We start from the raw sequence: 18,565 nt of genomic DNA, 5'->3' as shown, positions 1-18,565 counted from the left end.
GGTGTTTATGTGTTTTGTAACCACTATGTTTCATGTTCTACATACAGCTCCTATAAAATAGATTTTTTTTTTTAATCTCAGTGAAGCACCCGATTAAATAATGATTAACTAGAATAACCACCTTCTGGTTGTATTCTTCCACAAACCACTAAAGCTACAATTACAGTTTATGACTACGTCTAGCCACAATTATGTGCGGTCATAATAGTTAACAAGACTTTAAATAAGGATGTTGCTGCATATTCAAAAACATGGATGCTTCACACACATCTTCAATCCAACAGCACAGAGGATCTGTACAATCAGCAATTTCAAGATGGACACCCAAGTTTAGTGTCACTCATCAGTTTTTGAGCAAATGTCTTCCCTTCTGTTCCTAAATTATGATGTTGAATAATGGACATAAGTTCACAATGTCCTTGACGTTTTACCACCAAAGTCTGATCAGTTTATTCTTGAGACCAGGTGGACATTTGTGCCAAATTGGAGAAAATCTCTTTGGGTACTCTTGAGATATTGCATTCAAAAGAGTAAGGAGGACGAAGTCACAGCAATTTTGACCTTTGACCATCAAAATCTTATTAGTTCAACCTTGAGTTCAAGTGGATGTTTGTGCCAAATTTGAGAAAATTCCCTTAAGGCTTTCTTAAGAATTGCATTTGCGTGATTGAGATGGACACAAGTTCACAATGTCCTTGACCTTTTGCCACCAAAGTCTAATCAGTTTATCCTTGAGTCCAGGTGGACATTTGTGCCAAATTTGAGAAAATCTCTTTGGGTAGGCCTACTCTTGAGATATTGCATTCAAAAGAGTAAGGAGGACGAGGTCACAGCAATTTTAACCTTTTACAATGAAAATATAATCAGTTCATTCTTGAGTTCAAGTGGATGTTTGTGCCAAATTTGAAGAAAATCTCTTGGAGTATTCTTGAGAAATTGTGTTAAAAAGTACGAGAAGGATGAGGTCAAATCGATTTTGATCTTTTACCGTGAAAATATAATCAGTTCATTCTTGAGTTCAAGTGGATGTTTGTGCCAAATTTGAACAAACTTAATATGTTCTTGAGATATCGCGTTCCTGAGAATGGGATAGATGGGCTAACAGACAGACAACCCCAAAACATAATGCCTCCTGCCACAGCTGTTGCCCGCACAGAGGGATATAAATAGGCAAAAACTGTACGTAAGGTCAAACAATACAAACATTTTTTCAATTAATATTAGAATTGCAAAACATGCCCATCACAACTTCTTACAGACTGAGGTGATGTCATCAAATGTCTGACTTGCCCAACGAACGGTCGAAAAGCCAAATATGTTACTTTTTTTATGTAAAACAAAAAAAGCTGCAATTTCATACATTTGAAAAGCCAGAGCCATTAAATATTTGGAATTCCTGCTTAAAAAACTGACTTAAAATTTAATTAACTGATTCATTTTCTGTCTAATTTATAAGTCTACTAATTGTTGCACATCTACAATGTTGTTTTAGGGTGTTCTCATGTAAACCAGTGCTTATTGTGCTGCTTTATATTGCCAGTTTATAAGACACAAGTCCAATGAGTTACAACAGATTAATTAAATTGTTTTTATTTGCTGGCCAAGGTGAACTATTTTAGACTTTAGTTACACTGTGCAAAAATAACCTTGCAATCAGCACTTAGCACCAAAGATGCAGCCAAAATTTAACAATCAGTGGTGTTGCAGATTACCATCTTGTTCAAGTAGGACTCATACTCCTGATGATGAAAATATTCCACAACAGACATTGTTTATGATGTTGCGTTGAGGCCGTGCAGCGGGGGAATAATTAGAGGCCGTTCAGTTTTGTTGCTGCCTAGACAGTTAAGTGTTATGCAGGAGGGGCTCGGCTGCTCGTCTGATTCAATAAACTGTTTTGCTGAGTGATGAATCCACAGGAACTTGACAGATCATTGGGGCCAAACGGCGAGCCAACTATGAGCTAAGCAACTTAACAGATGTTTTGGTTGTTAAAATTGCTTTATGACACATACTCACTCACACACGAATGTCTGTCATGTATAAGTATGAGCGCCGTGATTGTCCTGGGAAACGAGCACGTAGGGCTTTGTGTGTTATGCGGGGGGGTTTTTTCTGTTTGTTTTAAGTTTGTGTATATTTCTCCCAGTATGAACTCCCAGTTCCGTGACTCACTGAGGGAATGAAGTCTAAAAAAGGAAGAGGTATCATTAGACAGTGAGATTGTTAACAATATTTGTTATCACAGGCATGGTGAGTCAGGGGGGGAGATTGGAGGAACAAGATTCACTGGCGGTTGACTCACACATCTGAATGGAGCAAAGTGCAATCACACACTGAAAAATAAAACTCAGGTTCCTGCATTTAATTCTCCTTTCTTTCTCCTTGGTACCTCACCCTCTTTCTCCATAACATCTTATTCATTCACTGCATACATCTCCAGCTTTCAGTCTGCCCTTGTTTTTCCACCTTCTTCCTCACCTCCCTGCGTCTCCACTAACATTTTATCTCTATTTGTCTTTCTCTACCATTCTCGCCCTCCTCTATTGTTTTGCAGTCTCTCTGTGGAAGACTGAATCTGGGATGCAGCGGTTTATACCCTCATTAGTTCTCTGTCACCGTGACTGATCACTAAGTACCACCTGGAATCAAAAGACACCTATTAAACCAGCAGCCGTCTGCTTTATGTGTGTGCAGAAAGGCTGTCTCTGCGTGTGTGAGGGGGTAATTCAGGTTGACAATCCAAGAGGGAGAGAAAGAGAGAATCCATGACCATGTTTAGGCAAAGGCAATCACTCTGTGTGTTCTCTTTCACAGCAGTACGTTGACTTGTATACAGTATACAGCAGCATACTTTACAAAATCACAGCTAGTCATGTGCATGTGCTGTATGTTATACACTTTACATGTGGGTGTACTTACGGGTGCAAGGCATGGACGCTGGGTCTGTTTCAGAGCGGAAGTATCCCTTGTCGCAGGCGCAGGAGGTGGATCCCTCCCTGACGGAGTAGCTGTGGAGCGGACACTTGGAACAGGAGCCATCAGTGGCCAGAGCGCGGTAGTAACCAATCTTGCAGGCTGAAAGATAACAGACACAGAGGAGGGTAAGCTTGGTTAGATGTGACGTCAACATGAAAAAATTATATTATGCACAGTTCTTTTATAGAGACGAAGGTTCTAGAGACTGCTGACATGCTGGAGTCAGGGAATCACCATATCCATTAGGCTCTGATCGGTCAGAAGGAGGGGAACAGAGATCTGTGGGGGTACGTGAGACCCTCAGAAAGAGATGAAATCCCAGGGAGTACCACCAGCTGGTGCTACATGAGCTTTAGCTGGATGATGCAATTCAAGGCTTATTTTAGGATGAGTCGGGGACAACTTGACAAACTGTTGTTAATCATTGGGCCTAATTACGGTTAATAAAATGCTACAAAGTACTTGAGGTGACAGTTTGTTCAGATATGTCTTGTAGCTTGTTAGCATCACACAAACTATGCACACTGCTACTTGTTGTTATTGCCACTACAATAGGCATCTCAGTTTACCTAATTGGACGATGTGAGAAAAACACCAATGACAATGAGAATTTTTTTCTGCTCTGACTTGAAGTTTTTTTAACTTGAGGTGTTCAGGGCGCTCTTACAAAAACGCACGGCTCATAGAGTGGGAAAATGTGACCTGCTCAGCCATGCAAAAGCAGTGACGGAAATGTTTCACTCTCATTGAAAACCATTACAAACTTGGTTCTTTTAAGGGTGCCAACCAAGTTACGTCGATACTACCAAGTACCAATTCACATTAAATCAATCAGTGATAAATTTCGGTACTTAAAAGTGTATCTGGGTGAGCACGCCGGCTTCAGACAGGAAGCAGAAGCACTGCAAAGCATCTTGAACTTAGGAAGCCACCTGCGGAGCACTGTGACCAGCTTCCTTGCTGTGGGGTGCTTTGCGGTAGTGAAAATGGAGGTCCACCATGCTGCTGTGTTTAGAAAGGAAGTGGAAGCACTGCAAAATGCCCTGAAGCCAGGAAGCCAGCCATGGAGCTCCGTTGCTTATTAACTGCAGCTTGTTCAAAAATTATAATTTTGTTACTACAGAAAGAGTTAAGTGCCTGGAAAAAGTACTGGTACAAAGTTCCAGGTACAAGCACCGGTTCAAATGTAAATGGTTGCCAACCCTACTGATCGGATCCTGAGAGTACTTCTTCTAGGAACCATGAATATCTCTAATAAAAATCCCTGGAAATTTGGACGCTACTTAGATCCAGAATATGTATCAAACATGAAGTTGATATAAGTGGCTGTTTCGTGCTTTGGTGTTATGACGATGTTGCCATAGTGTTGCACTTAACATAAAATAGTTGTTTTCCAATGGAACATAAGAAGAGAACGCTGTGATCTTCCCCATTTTCACCCAATTAGCAACAAGAAAACAATACGCTGCCCAGAGGCTTGTACGTCTCTCTCCCTTTGTCTTCACTCTCCATCTTCAGTGCTTTCTCCCCTTTCTCCTCTCTCACGAACCTGCATTCTATTATCAAAAACAACAGAGCAGGAGTAAAGGGCGCTATTTCCCCTGACAAAAAAAGAGAAGATCAAATAACTACCTCTGGTTTTTCTCACAAATTTAAGCTATGCTCAATTGGCAAGACTCGGAGCCGCAATGAAACCAGAGCCATTGGCATTTCAGACCATTTAACAAACAAATGCCACCACACTTGGCACACCGGGAGCTCTGTCACTCTCTCAGGGCCTGTTCTGTCTAACACACACACACACACACACACACACACACACACACACACTTATACACACACACCTTAGTCTGAAATGGTAACCTAAGTGACACTTTTCCTACTTTTGGCGACAGTGCTCGCCTTTCTTTTGCATGACAGTTTGATTGGAGGGCTCGTGTTTCAAGGAGTTTCTCCCTCGTCTATCGGTTTCTATAATGACCAGGGAACCCTAGCAAGGTTACATTTCACCCTCTGAGCACTGAACCAGAAGAGGAGGACAAAAGAACAATTCTCTGAGAGGTGCAGCGCAGACAGTCGCAACACCGATTGGACCAAATAACCTGTCAGTCAATGAGGCTGCCATGTGCTTGGCAGTGGGCGGTGAATGGTATTGAGGCCGGAGGGTCGGTGGTTTGGGTTTTGGTAGAGTGGGTGTGTGAATGTGTGTGTGTGTCTGTCTTGTTATTATGTGAAAAGACCCATTGGAGACAGATGGGTAAATTCATACCCAATATAAATCAGATAATTACACACTTATAGTCTGCGGGGGTAAATTGGACTCCCCCACTTACACACAAACACACTCACACATAGTCTTGCGATCCTCTCAGGCACATACACAACCCAGATCTAAAAGTGCATTTGAGAGGCATGGATTCCACAGTCATAAATACATCAGGGGATCCTACATACAAAAGAGCAGTCACATAAACAAAGTCCCACATGTGTTCACCACACTAGAAATCAAATCAATGCCTATCCACACACACACACACACACACACACACCGCAGTGTGGAGGAAGTCCATCTTCCAACAAAAACACACATTCTACCAACCGCCCGACACGCTTACACGTACAAACAGAAAAAGAAATCCACAAACCCCCTAAAATACCGGGAAATCCCTCTCTCAGAGGCGTAATAAAGTCAGGCTCTTTGCCCCACAGCCGCTCCTCTCTAGCAGCTGGATTAGGGTAGCGTGGCGTTAACTGAGCCGGGCTAGCTGCTACCTGCTGAGCCATTCTTTGCCCGTTCCCACTCAGTCAATCAGGGCTAAATCTCTGCCGCTTCACTCGCTAACGCTAAGCTAAGGGTCTCTTTGATTGTGGCCTGCAGGGGTGCGTGAAGCCTCCGTTCCTTTTCTTCATGGTTGCCAAAAGGGGGGGGGGGGGGGATTAGTTGGGAGGCGCTTTGTGTTATCTCTCTATCTTTGAAGCAATCTTTCAGCGCCCAGTCTCATCACTGGAGACAGAAGGACACCGGGATTTGTGGGTATTGTTTAAGAGGCTGTGACCGCTTCAGGTGACAAAACACAAAGTTGCTGTTAGGGTTTGTACATGTGCGCTGACCAGGAAAAGTGTCCAGAGTTGAGAGAGGGGTCAACCAGCTGTTAGAGACGATGCCCCCTTGCTAAAAGCTGAAGGGAGAGTTAATTGAGTCCCATGCTTCACAGCCTTTGGGCCTGAGCCTCTTTAAAGAGACACAGTCTAAGAGGGCTACCTCAAACTGTGCACGGTTGATGAGTTTTTCGCTCGTCAATTATTAAGCTGTCCCAGGCTGAACCCAGAGTCCCCGCAGGCTGTCCCAGAATTCCTTGCCCAATCCCAAATCCCTGTCTGCCATAGACATCGCTCTAGCATCTTCATCTGAGGTTTGAAACTCCACATTTCAGAAATTGTGTTTGAATATGTGATGTCAACATATGAGGCCTTGTTTATAGCAGCGACTGCCCCACAGAAAGGAACAGAGGAGGGAAAAGAGAAGTCGATATCCAAGTAAAGCCGGGGAATTTGCTTCCTATTAGGAGTGTGTCTGTGTGTGTGAGGGACGAGACCACAGTAGTGGGTGGTCCAAGAGACCGTGGCTTCAGAGAGGAATCTCCCTTAAGACTTGCTGGATTTATCACTGTCCGAGCCAGCTCTGGCAAACCCACATACAGACGCAAATACAGACACACATGAACACACATGTATTTAGTTTTATGGGATGTGAGCTGAGAAGCCCTCATCATATCCTCTCATACAGCTCTCAAAAGTCTAACCCAATTTTTCCACACCGTCTTTTTTATACTGTCTCCTTTCTCGCTCTCTCACTCTCCTGTATTATTTTTTCTTGCTCTCATTCGCCCTCTATCTCTCTCTCCCACTCTCCTAGGCTTTCGCTCGGCAGGCCTCCTTTCAGACAGAGAGGGGTTTGTCAGGTGCCAAATCCCTGAGCTGAGAGATCAAAGGCAGACAAAGAGACTGGTGACTTACTGTTCTATTCTGGAAAGGCAAAAAATGGAATCCCTCATAGACCAGGACATCGCATTCTTCCCCCTTTTCTCCCCCAGCAGCTCTTTCACTCATTCAATCCTCCTCTTGGGCTTTAGTCTTTTTTTCCCTTTTGTCAGTCTCTCCCCCGCCCCATCGCCATCCCTGTTGTCTCTAAGCTGAAGCACGTTTGGAGGAAAGGGGGCAACTAGGGTGGAGGGAGAAGGCTGTGGGAGTTAATGAGTAGTTTTGTCCGTGTGGTGGGGATTCTGCTGGCTGAATTGGTTGCACCGCGTGAGGGGAGGGGAAAAAGGGAACTTCTGTTCAAGACAAACTCGTCGACGCAGCCATCTGCAAAAAATAGGAGTGCACAAAAGCTAATGATACAATGATAGCTACCCACACGTGAGCCAACTAAAACCCAGCTAAGTTTTCCTCTGAGTGGCAAAAACCTACACGCCAGGCTTTGAACAGCCGAGGATGCTCCCTACGCTGCCGCCAAATAAAACCACATCTACCCACACACCCACCCACTGCAGCCCACCTTGAGTGACCTGCATGCAAAGCCTGATAGGCAAGCTATTCTGTAGCCTACACAACAAAGTATCCAATCCACTCGGGACTGAAAGCATGAGAGCAAACTTGCGCTACAATAGCCGTCCAAAAACCCCAGGAATATAACACCCAGCACACGGCGCACAATAACTAGGCCTGCCCAGGCAGAACAATTGCCTCTCTTATAATCAGAAAAAAGAGAATTAAGTTCAAACTACGGCATTTTCCCTCCTTTCAAGCCTGCGCTTTATCTTCTTTGGGTGATGAAAACTCGGTCACTCTTTCTTAGTCATAACAGACAGTGAGCGCTCTTCAGAGGAGCAGTGAGAGGCGTCCTCACAAAGACGCTCTTTCAAAAAACGAAGCGATCAGCTTTCAGGACCTGAGGGCAAGGAGAGTCTCTCCTTCTCCTGCACCTTGAGGAGCCAGCGATCTCTATTCAACCTGCCTTTCTGACATATCCCTCTGCCTTTGTGTTTCTCCTATCTCTTTTTTTCTCTTTCTCTCCCTGTGGAAAGCAGTGCGTTGCTCAGGTGAGACTCCTGCTAGAAAGGATTACTATTCCAAGAGTGCTTTGTTTACCCCCCAGCTGCAGCCTGAACTGGGTTTAAAAAAAACAATCACTCAAAGTCTCGGATGTATATACTGTCTACCCACCCAGACACACATATAGATAATAAAGCCCATCCACATCAATACACCTGAGGCACTGGCATATTAGCAGGGATAACTAGCTGCTGACCGTTAGCATCTGTCGCTGGAACAGCAGGAGAGTGGAGCAGGTTAACTCATTAATTCCGTCACTGGGGGTTATTAATTACCTCCGGCCCTGACTGCGACACGCAGCCACACGGCCAGCGAAACCCATCAGTGTGATGGATGAGGGACACACGGCCACCGAAACTGATCACGATGATTGATGACATACACTCATCTCACATCTTGACCTTGACCCGGGGGGAAAAGGTCCCATACTTGCGGTACCGTCCTTTAAAATGCAAAAACCAAGAAAAAGCCGGGTAGTGACATCTGGGTTGACATCCTTACTAGTGTTAATGAAGGCCAAGAACAAAAGGCAGCGAGGCTAACGATGTTAATAACACACAAGCCAACCTTGCTGACAATCACGGTGGCTTTACTAACGGTGGCCGGTGCCAGGGGGTGCGAGAGTTGCCAGCAGTTTGTCTGTCAAATGCCGGATGATTTATAACTGTATTTTCAGCAGCACCAATCCATCACGCAAGAGCCACCCACGACACTGCCCTAATTAAAATGTCCGTACCTGACACATAGGAGCACCAGCTAAAGAAGCAGAAGAGCAAAACATGTTGTAAAAATGAGAATAATAACACAAGCAGACCCTGAGAGCAAGACATTGTTATATCCAGTAACATCTCAAAGCCATCAAAATGACACCAACGGTTCCTTTATGCTGATTTCTTGCCATTTTGATCCAAGTTTAACACCAGCGTGCAGCTTGAAATGTTATAATTAACAGCATATTATATGTTTAAGTAATTTCTGAAACAGTTTTTTAATAGAAAAACACCAAGTTTTCTGTTAACACACAAGCCTGCTCCTGCTCAAATCTATTTCTGTTAAAGGGATACTTGAGATCTTTTGAATAGGGGCTGTTTGAGTTACTTATCCAAAGCTGGAGTACTACACACAATAGATGTCAGTCAGCATGCCCTCAGTTAGGAGAAGCTAAGCAATGTACTGCTGTGGACGGACAGCAGCAAAACGTATTTTAACCACCTTAAAAAAAGCCCATCTCAAAAAAGTGTATGCTATATTAAGAATATTTCAACTGCTTTACCTTATGGTCAGACTTGCCGATTACCAACGGGGAACTGAAGCCATTACGTCATCCTCTTCAAGCCAGACTCCATAGAGAAAAACAGTGATTTAACATTGCTGAAGACAGGAGCTGCTGGTCTACTACTGCCTCAATCTGTTATTTTGTTTGTCTTATTGTGTGACTTTGAAATTTAAAGAAGGTAGTTTGGATTCACCAAAGATGCACAATAACACAAACTAACTAACTGATGTAGGCAGCAGTAGCCCAGCAGCTCCAGTGTAAGGCAAACCAAAATCAAAGTTTTTGTCAATGGGGTCTGGTGGCTTTGACAAGAGCATAGATGTGGCACTGAGGCCTTTAACACCTTCCCCATCAGAGCAGGCTGTTTGATGGAAAGGTGAAGCGGTCAAAATATTCTCAACAGATTGTACGCTTTAACAGTTAAAGATTTTTTCAGGTGGTTAAAATTAATTTTGCTGCTGCGCCGCATCCACAGCGGCACATTGCTTAGCTTCTTTGTCAGCACTCCTGCCACTTCTCAAACTGCGGGCACACCACAAAACATCTACTGTAAGTAATAAACTGGCTATGGATCAGTACTCCATACAACCTCTCTTCAAAAAATCCAAACTATCCCTTTAAGAGTTCACTGTGGTGCCACCTATATTGTTACTGTTTAGATTGCATAACTGAAAAAATCTGAAATATTGTTCTGAAGACTTCCTGAGGACCAAGGTCTCCGCGTTCTTATTGACACGTAGGCCTCAACTTCCTCCCTAATTCCTCGAGCCTGGCCTTAACAAGGAATATTAGCACAATGGTTATATCGCAGAAATCTACAGTATTCCACCCAGCCACTTCAGAACGGACAAGACCACTCCTTAGCAAATGGGACCAGGGTACCGAAGGTGTATGTGAGGAAAAGAGTGAGACAGTAAAGAAAGCGAAAGAGATGGATGGAACAGGGAGAGGCAGCAAACAGATCCAGTTTTGTTTGGTGAAACACTGTTTGACTTGGCCAGGCTGGGTGGGGGCCACTCAGATTCCACTTTTGCACCCATGCCAAATCCGCAAGGGTGGCACCACCCAAAGCTGGGCATAGCGCCAACCCATGAAGGACCTTTTGTGACCTAAGATTTGCACAGCAGGTGGGTAATGGACTATAATTCAAGGCAAACAAGACAGAGATGTACACACAAACAGAGGCTTACAAACCTCTGCACACCTGCACACTTTCAGGTATGCACACAAAGCCCTTCAAAGGCCCTCCAGACTACACAGATGCATTTTGCCATGCCATGCATGCATGCAAACACACCCACCAAACGGGCTTTGTGTAAGCCAGGTAAGCGTGGGGACACGAGCACAGCAGGGACGACGGGAGGTAAACAAACTCAGTCAAGGTATTGTCTTGGTCCAATTTCCCCAAGGTCTCCGGGGGCTTGAGTCTCATGCTGGACATGTGTGTGTGTCTCCATATGTGTGTGCGTGAGCAGGCGGTGTATCTAGCATGCTTTCCTGACATTGTTTACAATGAAAAGAGCTGCATTTCAATTCAATTATAAAAAAAAAAGGCAGAGAAGTGGGAGGTGGGGGAGTATGCTAATGTTGTTGTGTGAGGGGACGCTCACATCGGCACACACCGCTAAACAATTGGGAGAGCTAAACTATTCTACTCGCGGCGAGTCAAGGAGAATGGGGCAGGAAAAGGGAGGATGTGTGAGGAAAACACACACAAACACACACTAAGAATAGGTGAAGAGGAAGAGGAAGCGATAGGGAAGCAGTCTCAATGGGGCCTCATATCCAATTCTGTAAACAAGTGTAAACCACGTGTCGCGCTGTAGCACAAATACATAACAAATCACTAAAATCCCCCACAATGCAACAGCTTTGTCAAGTTAATGTGTGTTAAATGTAGTATTATTTACGTTTGCTTGTGTTGTACAAATTGTAGAGGTGGGAAATAAATCAATCTCACAACCATACTGTGATACAACATCATGTGAGATTCAGTTATTGTACACTGGGACATGTTGTATCTTATATAATGTGTTTAAGGCTGCATTACAACAGGTGGTAGATTTTTTTTTAACTTATTTGAGGGTCATAGTTCAGTAAAATGAACAATCACCCGACTTCTCTGGTCATTATATTCACAAATACAAAATATTAGAGCAGATCCTCACATGGTATCATTAATATCACCCTGTGCTAGTTTTTAATCTCATCATCTAATAAATCAAACTGACATTTTATCTACAAAAACCAACACTTTTGGTTTGCCCTCAAAGAACACAAAGGAAAGAAGCAAATTCACAGCTGGGTGTCACTACTAAATTTAAAAATAAACTATTAACCCTAAAACTATAATCAAATACCTGCTGAGTATTTTAACGTTTATCAGATCTAATCAAAAAGATTTAATCAAGATTATTAGAATAACCAACTAAGCAGTTCCTGGAACATATTTTTTTAAATACATTTTCATGCATCACTGAAGCACTTCTGTTCTCATGTTGCCGCACTTAATTAAAGAATGACATGTTAATGATACTACACTGTTTGGCTGATTAGTGTCAGTTTATTAGCAGTTATTGAAAATGGAGACACATGTAAATTTACATTAATTCATAATGTCTATACTTGGCAGTGTTGTATTACTGTTACATTTATTTTTTTTCTAAGTAGTTAATGCCAGAACTTAATTAAAACTGGATGAATCAGTTGAAAGGCTGAATTTTGTTTAAAAATAAGAAGCTCTCTGAGGCCCCTCTTACCCCTTAAAGAGGCTAAATGGTTTCGTCCACCCCTGCACCTAGTGCATGGGTGGACGGGTGGGCTTCTGCTGCTCATCACCAACGTACAATGTTGTGTCTTTCCCCGAGAAAAGGCAATGATGGTGCCAGAAAGACAAAATAAATAATGAAAAGAAAGCAGATTGACTTTGTGAAGGGACAAAATGGATCCAGAGAAGAAGAGCAGGGGCCCCACAGAGACTGCTCATGCATAGGACTCAGAATCTGGTGCTAAGCCGCTGAACACCTCTCAGTGTTTCCACCCTTTCTGATCTGCTTCCCACAGGTGTGTGACCTCAGGTGGCTGTGATGGTATGATGTCATTACCACAAAGCCATATCACATACACCTTAAAGTGAAAATAAGCCTTTACTTCCATATCACATAGCCAGATAAATGTGGATACACAACCATAAATAAACAATGGCCTGCAGATGGGAATGTACCTAAGGCAAACACACCAAAATGAAAATCAGTTGCATTGCCTGCTGGTCAAAGTGAGTTTCTGTGGCTCTGCTACATCCCTGTAGTAAATAAAATCACAAAGCAAAGCACATTCAAACCCACCTCACACACACCAGACATAGCGTACGTCACATTGGAGTGCGCACACGTGTCAACACTTAGCTGTGCAGAAACATGCATGCAAAAACTTTAATTGCCTAGTCGTCTGCGGGCTCGGGGGCAAGTTTAACATCAACCTTGCCGGTTTCTCAGAAGCGGCTTGGTGGGTTATGAGGAGGGGCTGGAAAGGGTCGACTTACGGGTGAAAAGGAAGGTATTTTTAGGTTGTTTGTTTAGGTAATCTACTTGTAGCTCCCAGACGACAGCCTGTCTGGGGCCTCAAAGCACCTTCCATTGTGTGTGTGTGTGTGTGCGTGTGAGGGTGTGTGTCCCTGAGAACACCGCGCACACTACCGTGTCTCTGCATTGTTTGTGTGAATACATGCAGTCATATGCGCTGTGTGTGTGTGTGTGTGTGTGTGTGTTCAGTCAGGGTACATAAAAACTTTCCTGGGTCACTAGCTCTTCAACAGCTCATGTCAGCCCAATGACGGTCTGCTGGTCTCCACTGTGGCTGTCACTGCTTTGACCCTTGACCTCTCCGGTGTCACTCAGGCCTCACTCTCTCCAGACCACTTTCCGCTCCTCGCTCTCTCTCAAAACAGGATCGAGGTCACTGCTGTCGTTGAAGTGACACCCCCTCCGACTTGAAACTGTGTCAGCTCCCGTTCGCACGGACACGGCGTTGCATGACGTGTGCGTGCATTCCAAAGTTAGTAGCATGTGTCCACAAACTTTGCAGTTGGGCGTATGCGTTGCCCTCCCTAACCTCGGGCTAGTTGAACCTGGCCTTGTGGGGGGGGCTGGGGGGGCCACAGGGAGCGTAACAGGAGCCCGGGGTTAATGGCTGCTGCTTAGACAGGGTTACTCTGCTAATGTGTAACGTTCTAGCCTTTAGCTTTGATGTGAGGACAGACACGCAGGCACGGCGATGATGGGAAGAGGCAAACAAAGGGCAGCGAGATTCAAATGCACAGTGAGCTTTGAAGCAAGTGTGTGGGCACCACTGGAAGAGGGCCAGAGTTGAGTTTCTGGGTTACGTTTTGTATTTCTTGGACTCCTCGCCTCCTTTCACTCCGAGTATGTCTACTGCTCTCTTCCTGCCTTTTCTGTTATCTCTCCTTATCTTTCACCACTTAGGGTGATGCTTCTTACTTGGCAGCTTTGTCGGTGATTCAAGCAGTACTTGCTGCCCTGTAGAGCTGCCAAAAATATGTTCACGATTGCCTTTATTCTCTGGCTAAATACTACCATTGTTGTATCTTTATACACCAAGCAAAAAGAATCTACATCACACCAACAATTTTTGTGATTTAAATTCCTTAAAGGTGGGACCATTCATTTTGGCTGGTTGCACATGTTGATAGGTTACACAGTAAACAGTTTAACGGGCTGCACACCAACCACGTCGGGTGGGAACGAGCTGGTGGTGCCGCTCATTCGGCACTTACCGCTAGTGATGCCTGTGATAACACTGTAGGCTACCCACAGTTGGCATTGTGAGCTAGCACCATTAGCAGCATCAGCACAGCTAGTGGTGCTAACATGGTTTACAATGCTAAAGGGGTTTTGTGGCTCAGAATAAAGCCGCTTGCTCACCAAGGCTACCTGGCCAGAAACCGGAGGGTGGCCACTGTGTTTGGAGAGCATCGATTGACCAGTGGTAATCGCTAAATGAGCATCGCCGTTAGCTAGCTCCCACCTTACGCAGATGGTTCTCAGTGCAGAGCGGCTAAGGGTAGCTAACTAGTGAAGATTGGAGGGGGCAGTGGGTGCCATCTTTCTGCATGTTAACATAGCCAACCAGCTGTCTGTCAGCAAAGCCAACATAAACACATTTACATCCAATATTAAACACATATACAACATTAAAATTTCACCGCCGCATAATGGATAGCACTGTGACACCCAGTGCTAAAGGTGACTCAGTCAATGTAGCACTGTACTAAAAGAATGGGCCTCTCGTATTGTAAATCATTTTGCTTTTCTTTCCTCTTAAAAATCAACTGATTGGGTGTCGAGCTGCTGAAAGCAAAATTAACCACAACTGACCTAAGGTTAATTCTGTGTACCGGAGTCATGGATAGTGCGCTCTCAACACTTTACCTCAGGACTCTTTCTTCAGGAGAAAGTAGTTCCAACGAGAACAGTTCAAAGTCAGGTGAAACAACCCCACAATACACAGCAGGTAGTTATATTGACGGTAATATCTACCGCAGCTGGCAGAGGTCACGACACGACCACGCTAGGCTTGTTCAAAGAGCGATCACCGTCTGTACCCATAACCCCCCACTTCACCTTTCACATCTCCAGCCGTTTATCAGGGCCACTAGACAGGAGTCAATTCATCTTCCTCTCTCCTTTACTCTATTCACACACTCGCCCTCTGTCACACACATTCATGCTCTACTTAGATACCTACATGCCTCCTTTTCATTTCAATCACTTCCTTTTATCTCAATCTCTATCCTCTCCGTCTTTCTCTGTTTTCTCCTGTTTCTTCTTCCCCTCACATTCCTCCGTGATGTGAGCCTTCAAGGTATAGCGTCTCTTTATTTATTTTTTTCTTCCCCCCCTTCCAGCAGTATTTGACAGCTCGCTGCGGATCAGGGGAGATCAAGGTTTCTAATCCCAGAGACGTGCCCTAGCATGGACACACCTCCGCCTTTGGCTGGAGATCTGCAGCTTCGGATCCCCGGTGCTGCGAGGCCTCCACATCCCCAAATTACACTTCGGCTCTCCCACAGAGAGGTTACACCTCACAGGCAACCCCATGGTGCGTCGGATACACATGTAGTTTGCATGCCGGTGCACATACACATGTATTCACAGCAAGGGGTCAGCTACCTGATCTCAAAGCTCTGGCCTGAAACCAGCCATAGGTGCATGTATGTGTTGGAGTTTGTTGCCAAGCAGTTCCCACTGTAAATTCCCATTTCAAAGATTTCATTTAAGGGAAAGTTCCCTCTCATGTCTGTATGCTAAATATAAAGCTGGAGCCAGCAGCTGGTTAACTTATAAGCTCAAAGATTGAAAGCAGCAGAAAACACCTAGCCTGGCTCTGTCTGTCACAAAATCTGCAGCTCTGAAGCTCACTGATTAACATCTTATCAGTAATTTTTTTGATCTGACCAAAACTGAAGTTTAAAAATGGCAAGTTGTGGTTTTACGGAGGGTTATGTACCCTAAGTTATATAGGTATAAGTAACAGTCCATTGTCAGGCAGATAGTAAAGATGTCACAAGAACCAAGTCTTCGGCACCAAGTAGATGCCAAAATTCTGAAAACATGACAGTACTGCATTATCTCCTGTACCCTAGGCACTGTAGATACTGGGGATACAGTTCTTCCTGACCTGACGGGGCAACATACGCCAACATGTGTTCTAGTCTGTCGTTAAATGCCTAAGAAAGAACGCCTACTTGCAACAACAACAGAAGCAAGTGCAGCTGCAGCACCAGCTCCTCATCGACTCTTCATAAAGGAAAATGTTTTTTTTGTTGTTCGTTTTTTATTTTGTTTCCTGAGGCCAGCATATTTTCTAACTTTTTGCAATGGAGCGCAACGTTTTTACACTACGCTACAAACACCAGCAGCAGGACGAGGCACTAAGCGTCTATTCTCCAATGAGCGCTGCATATGAGGATTTTTCCCTGGTTGCTGAGAGTTGAAAAAGGTTCAACTGTAGTTACAGTGCTCGTACCCAGCCGTTAAATCACAGTGGAGGAGGGTTGGTCTACCATTAAAACCAACCGTCACATCTTAAAAGAACAACAATAGCGGAGAAATATGTTCCTATACTGTAGGCTATGTGTCCTAAATTTTGTACTAAATTTTGATGAACCACGTAGACTAGTACTTTGAAGCAGATCATCAGGGATTCATACATTTTTTTAAAATTTAATTTCATTTGAATGTCTTTTAATAAAGGAGTTAAGTTCACTGGATTTATTGTTTTGATTTTATATTTTACCGTGTTATCACATTAGGTATCGAGATATTGTGATATTTTACTGGTCTTGGTACTGACTGCTAAATTTCTTGTAGGGATGCACGATAATATCGACGTCATCAGATCAGTATTGACCTATATTAGCTTTAAATTAAATATCGGAATCAGCCAACATGCTTTTTCTAAATTTGCACAATGACTAAATATTACATACATTTTAAAGTATTAAATATAATGTCTCCATCTGCTGGTGAGCCATCGCGATAAGAGTATGCATCCATAATATGATGTTAATTCCACTACAGAAGACACCTGATGATCACTACAATTAGGTAGGGAAAAAAACTGATATATTAATATCAGTATCGCTTATCAGTCAAATAAATTGTTATATATTGGATCGGCAAATAATCCAATATCGTGCATCCCTAATTTCATATATCGACATGCCTAGCGGAGAGGTCTATATACTATAATGCCCACGAGCTATGAGCACTGTTGCTACTGAGAAGTAGCCAGTGAGCTAATGAACAAGTGTACTAATTTAAAAAGCTGAATATATTTTCATGTTTCAGCAAAGCAAAAACATACGGCACGCCCAACAGAGTTTCAACCTCTGCTGCTGGATTTTTCTTCCCTAAAATGCAACCTGAAAGTCAACTTCTGTCCTTTTGTTTTTGTGTGCACAGCCTTGTACCTTCAACTCTTTATCAATGAATAAGTTATTTCACAATACAGTTGTTCATGCATCTTCTGTGGTGATGATTCATCCGGGAGAAGCCCTGAACTGCTCCAGACTCATCTACCACTGTCAGGCAGGTAATGAACAGGACTTTTCCTCCAGCACCCTAGATACCCAAAATACCTTCTCCCACTTCGCAACTCTATTGCAATGACAGATGTTGTCCACAAAATTATGTTTCCTCACAACACACTGCCTGTATTCCTCATTCTTCTTCCTACACACAGATCACACTCTAAGTCTGTGTGTGTCTTTCGAGGAAGAATGAGCCAGTGTGCCATTTCCTCCACCACCGTGATTAGAAAAGGGGGATCTCTGCTCATTAAAATGGTTACAGCGTCCAGTCTCAGGGCACATCAGATTACAGAGCGGCCCTTTATTGCAAGGCTTTTTGTCATAACCCCTAACTGATTGCCACGGAGCAGCCTTTGATTTGGCCACTGAACTCTGCGCCCCCTGAGAAAAAGGATGACGAGGAAAGAGAAGAAAAGACCACCTACCATCGGCTCGGCAGGATGGAGGGAGCTTAAGATAGAAATCAGCAGGAAAAGAGAGAGAGAGTGGGAGAGATAAAACATTTTCAAGGTGTTTGCAATCAGCCTGCCATTGTGGGATGCTGAGGGAGAGTTGGCCGTCCATCTGAAGAGCTGCTGGGCTGTTTTGTCTCCGGGCTCAGATCGCGCAACGCGATTGGAACGTTAATAGAAGTTTATGATACAGCATGTGATACGCCGGCCACGACAGATGCACGGAATAAATATAGGACAGATAATAGTTCAGACACACACAGGCACACTCTGTCTGTCCGCACACACACCCAGTCCTTGCGATCAGTAACACATTGCCCCAGATCAAAGGGATTTCCGTGCAATGGTGAACCGACGGATGAAGTGTAGAAAAAGCACGGTTGCCAGACTGGAACTAAATCTCTTTCCACTTCACTTCCCCCCATGTTTTTGTCTCTTTTTCTCTCTCTACCTCCCTCCCTGCCTCCTCATCTCCATCTCCTCCGCTTTTCTTGGCGAGAGAGGTCTGTCCTCCCTCCCTGTCAGCACAAAGAGGGTGGCAGAGACCCTCTTTCTCTTTCATAACCTCTCTCTCCGAAACAGTCCACCCATGCCCACTTGATCGCTGTCCACTTCTCCCTCTGTCCGTCTTTC

At 44.1% G+C, this 18,565-nt stretch overlaps 1 protein-coding gene across 4 annotated transcripts in view; it reads right to left on the bottom strand.

The window, feature by feature from the left end:
* epha4l (eph receptor A4, like) overlaps positions 1-18,565 on the bottom strand; it is a 66,239-nt gene that overhangs the window by 35,303 nt on the left and 12,371 nt on the right. For all 4 annotated transcript variants that reach the window (XM_049575483.1, XM_049575482.1, XM_049575481.1 and 1 more), the window contains exon 4: positions 2,923-3,078. In XM_049575483.1, coding sequence (XP_049431440.1) covers positions 2,923-3,078 — 156 coding nt within the window. The remainder of the gene's footprint in view (positions 1-2,922; positions 3,079-18,565) is intronic.

This window comes from Epinephelus fuscoguttatus, linkage group LG5 (assembly GCF_011397635.1).
Source record: "Epinephelus fuscoguttatus linkage group LG5, E.fuscoguttatus.final_Chr_v1".
Lineage (NCBI taxonomy): Eukaryota > Metazoa > Chordata > Actinopteri > Perciformes > Serranidae > Epinephelus > Epinephelus fuscoguttatus.
Note: the sequence above shows the minus strand (reverse complement) of the source record. Positions and strands in the feature narration are given on the sequence as shown.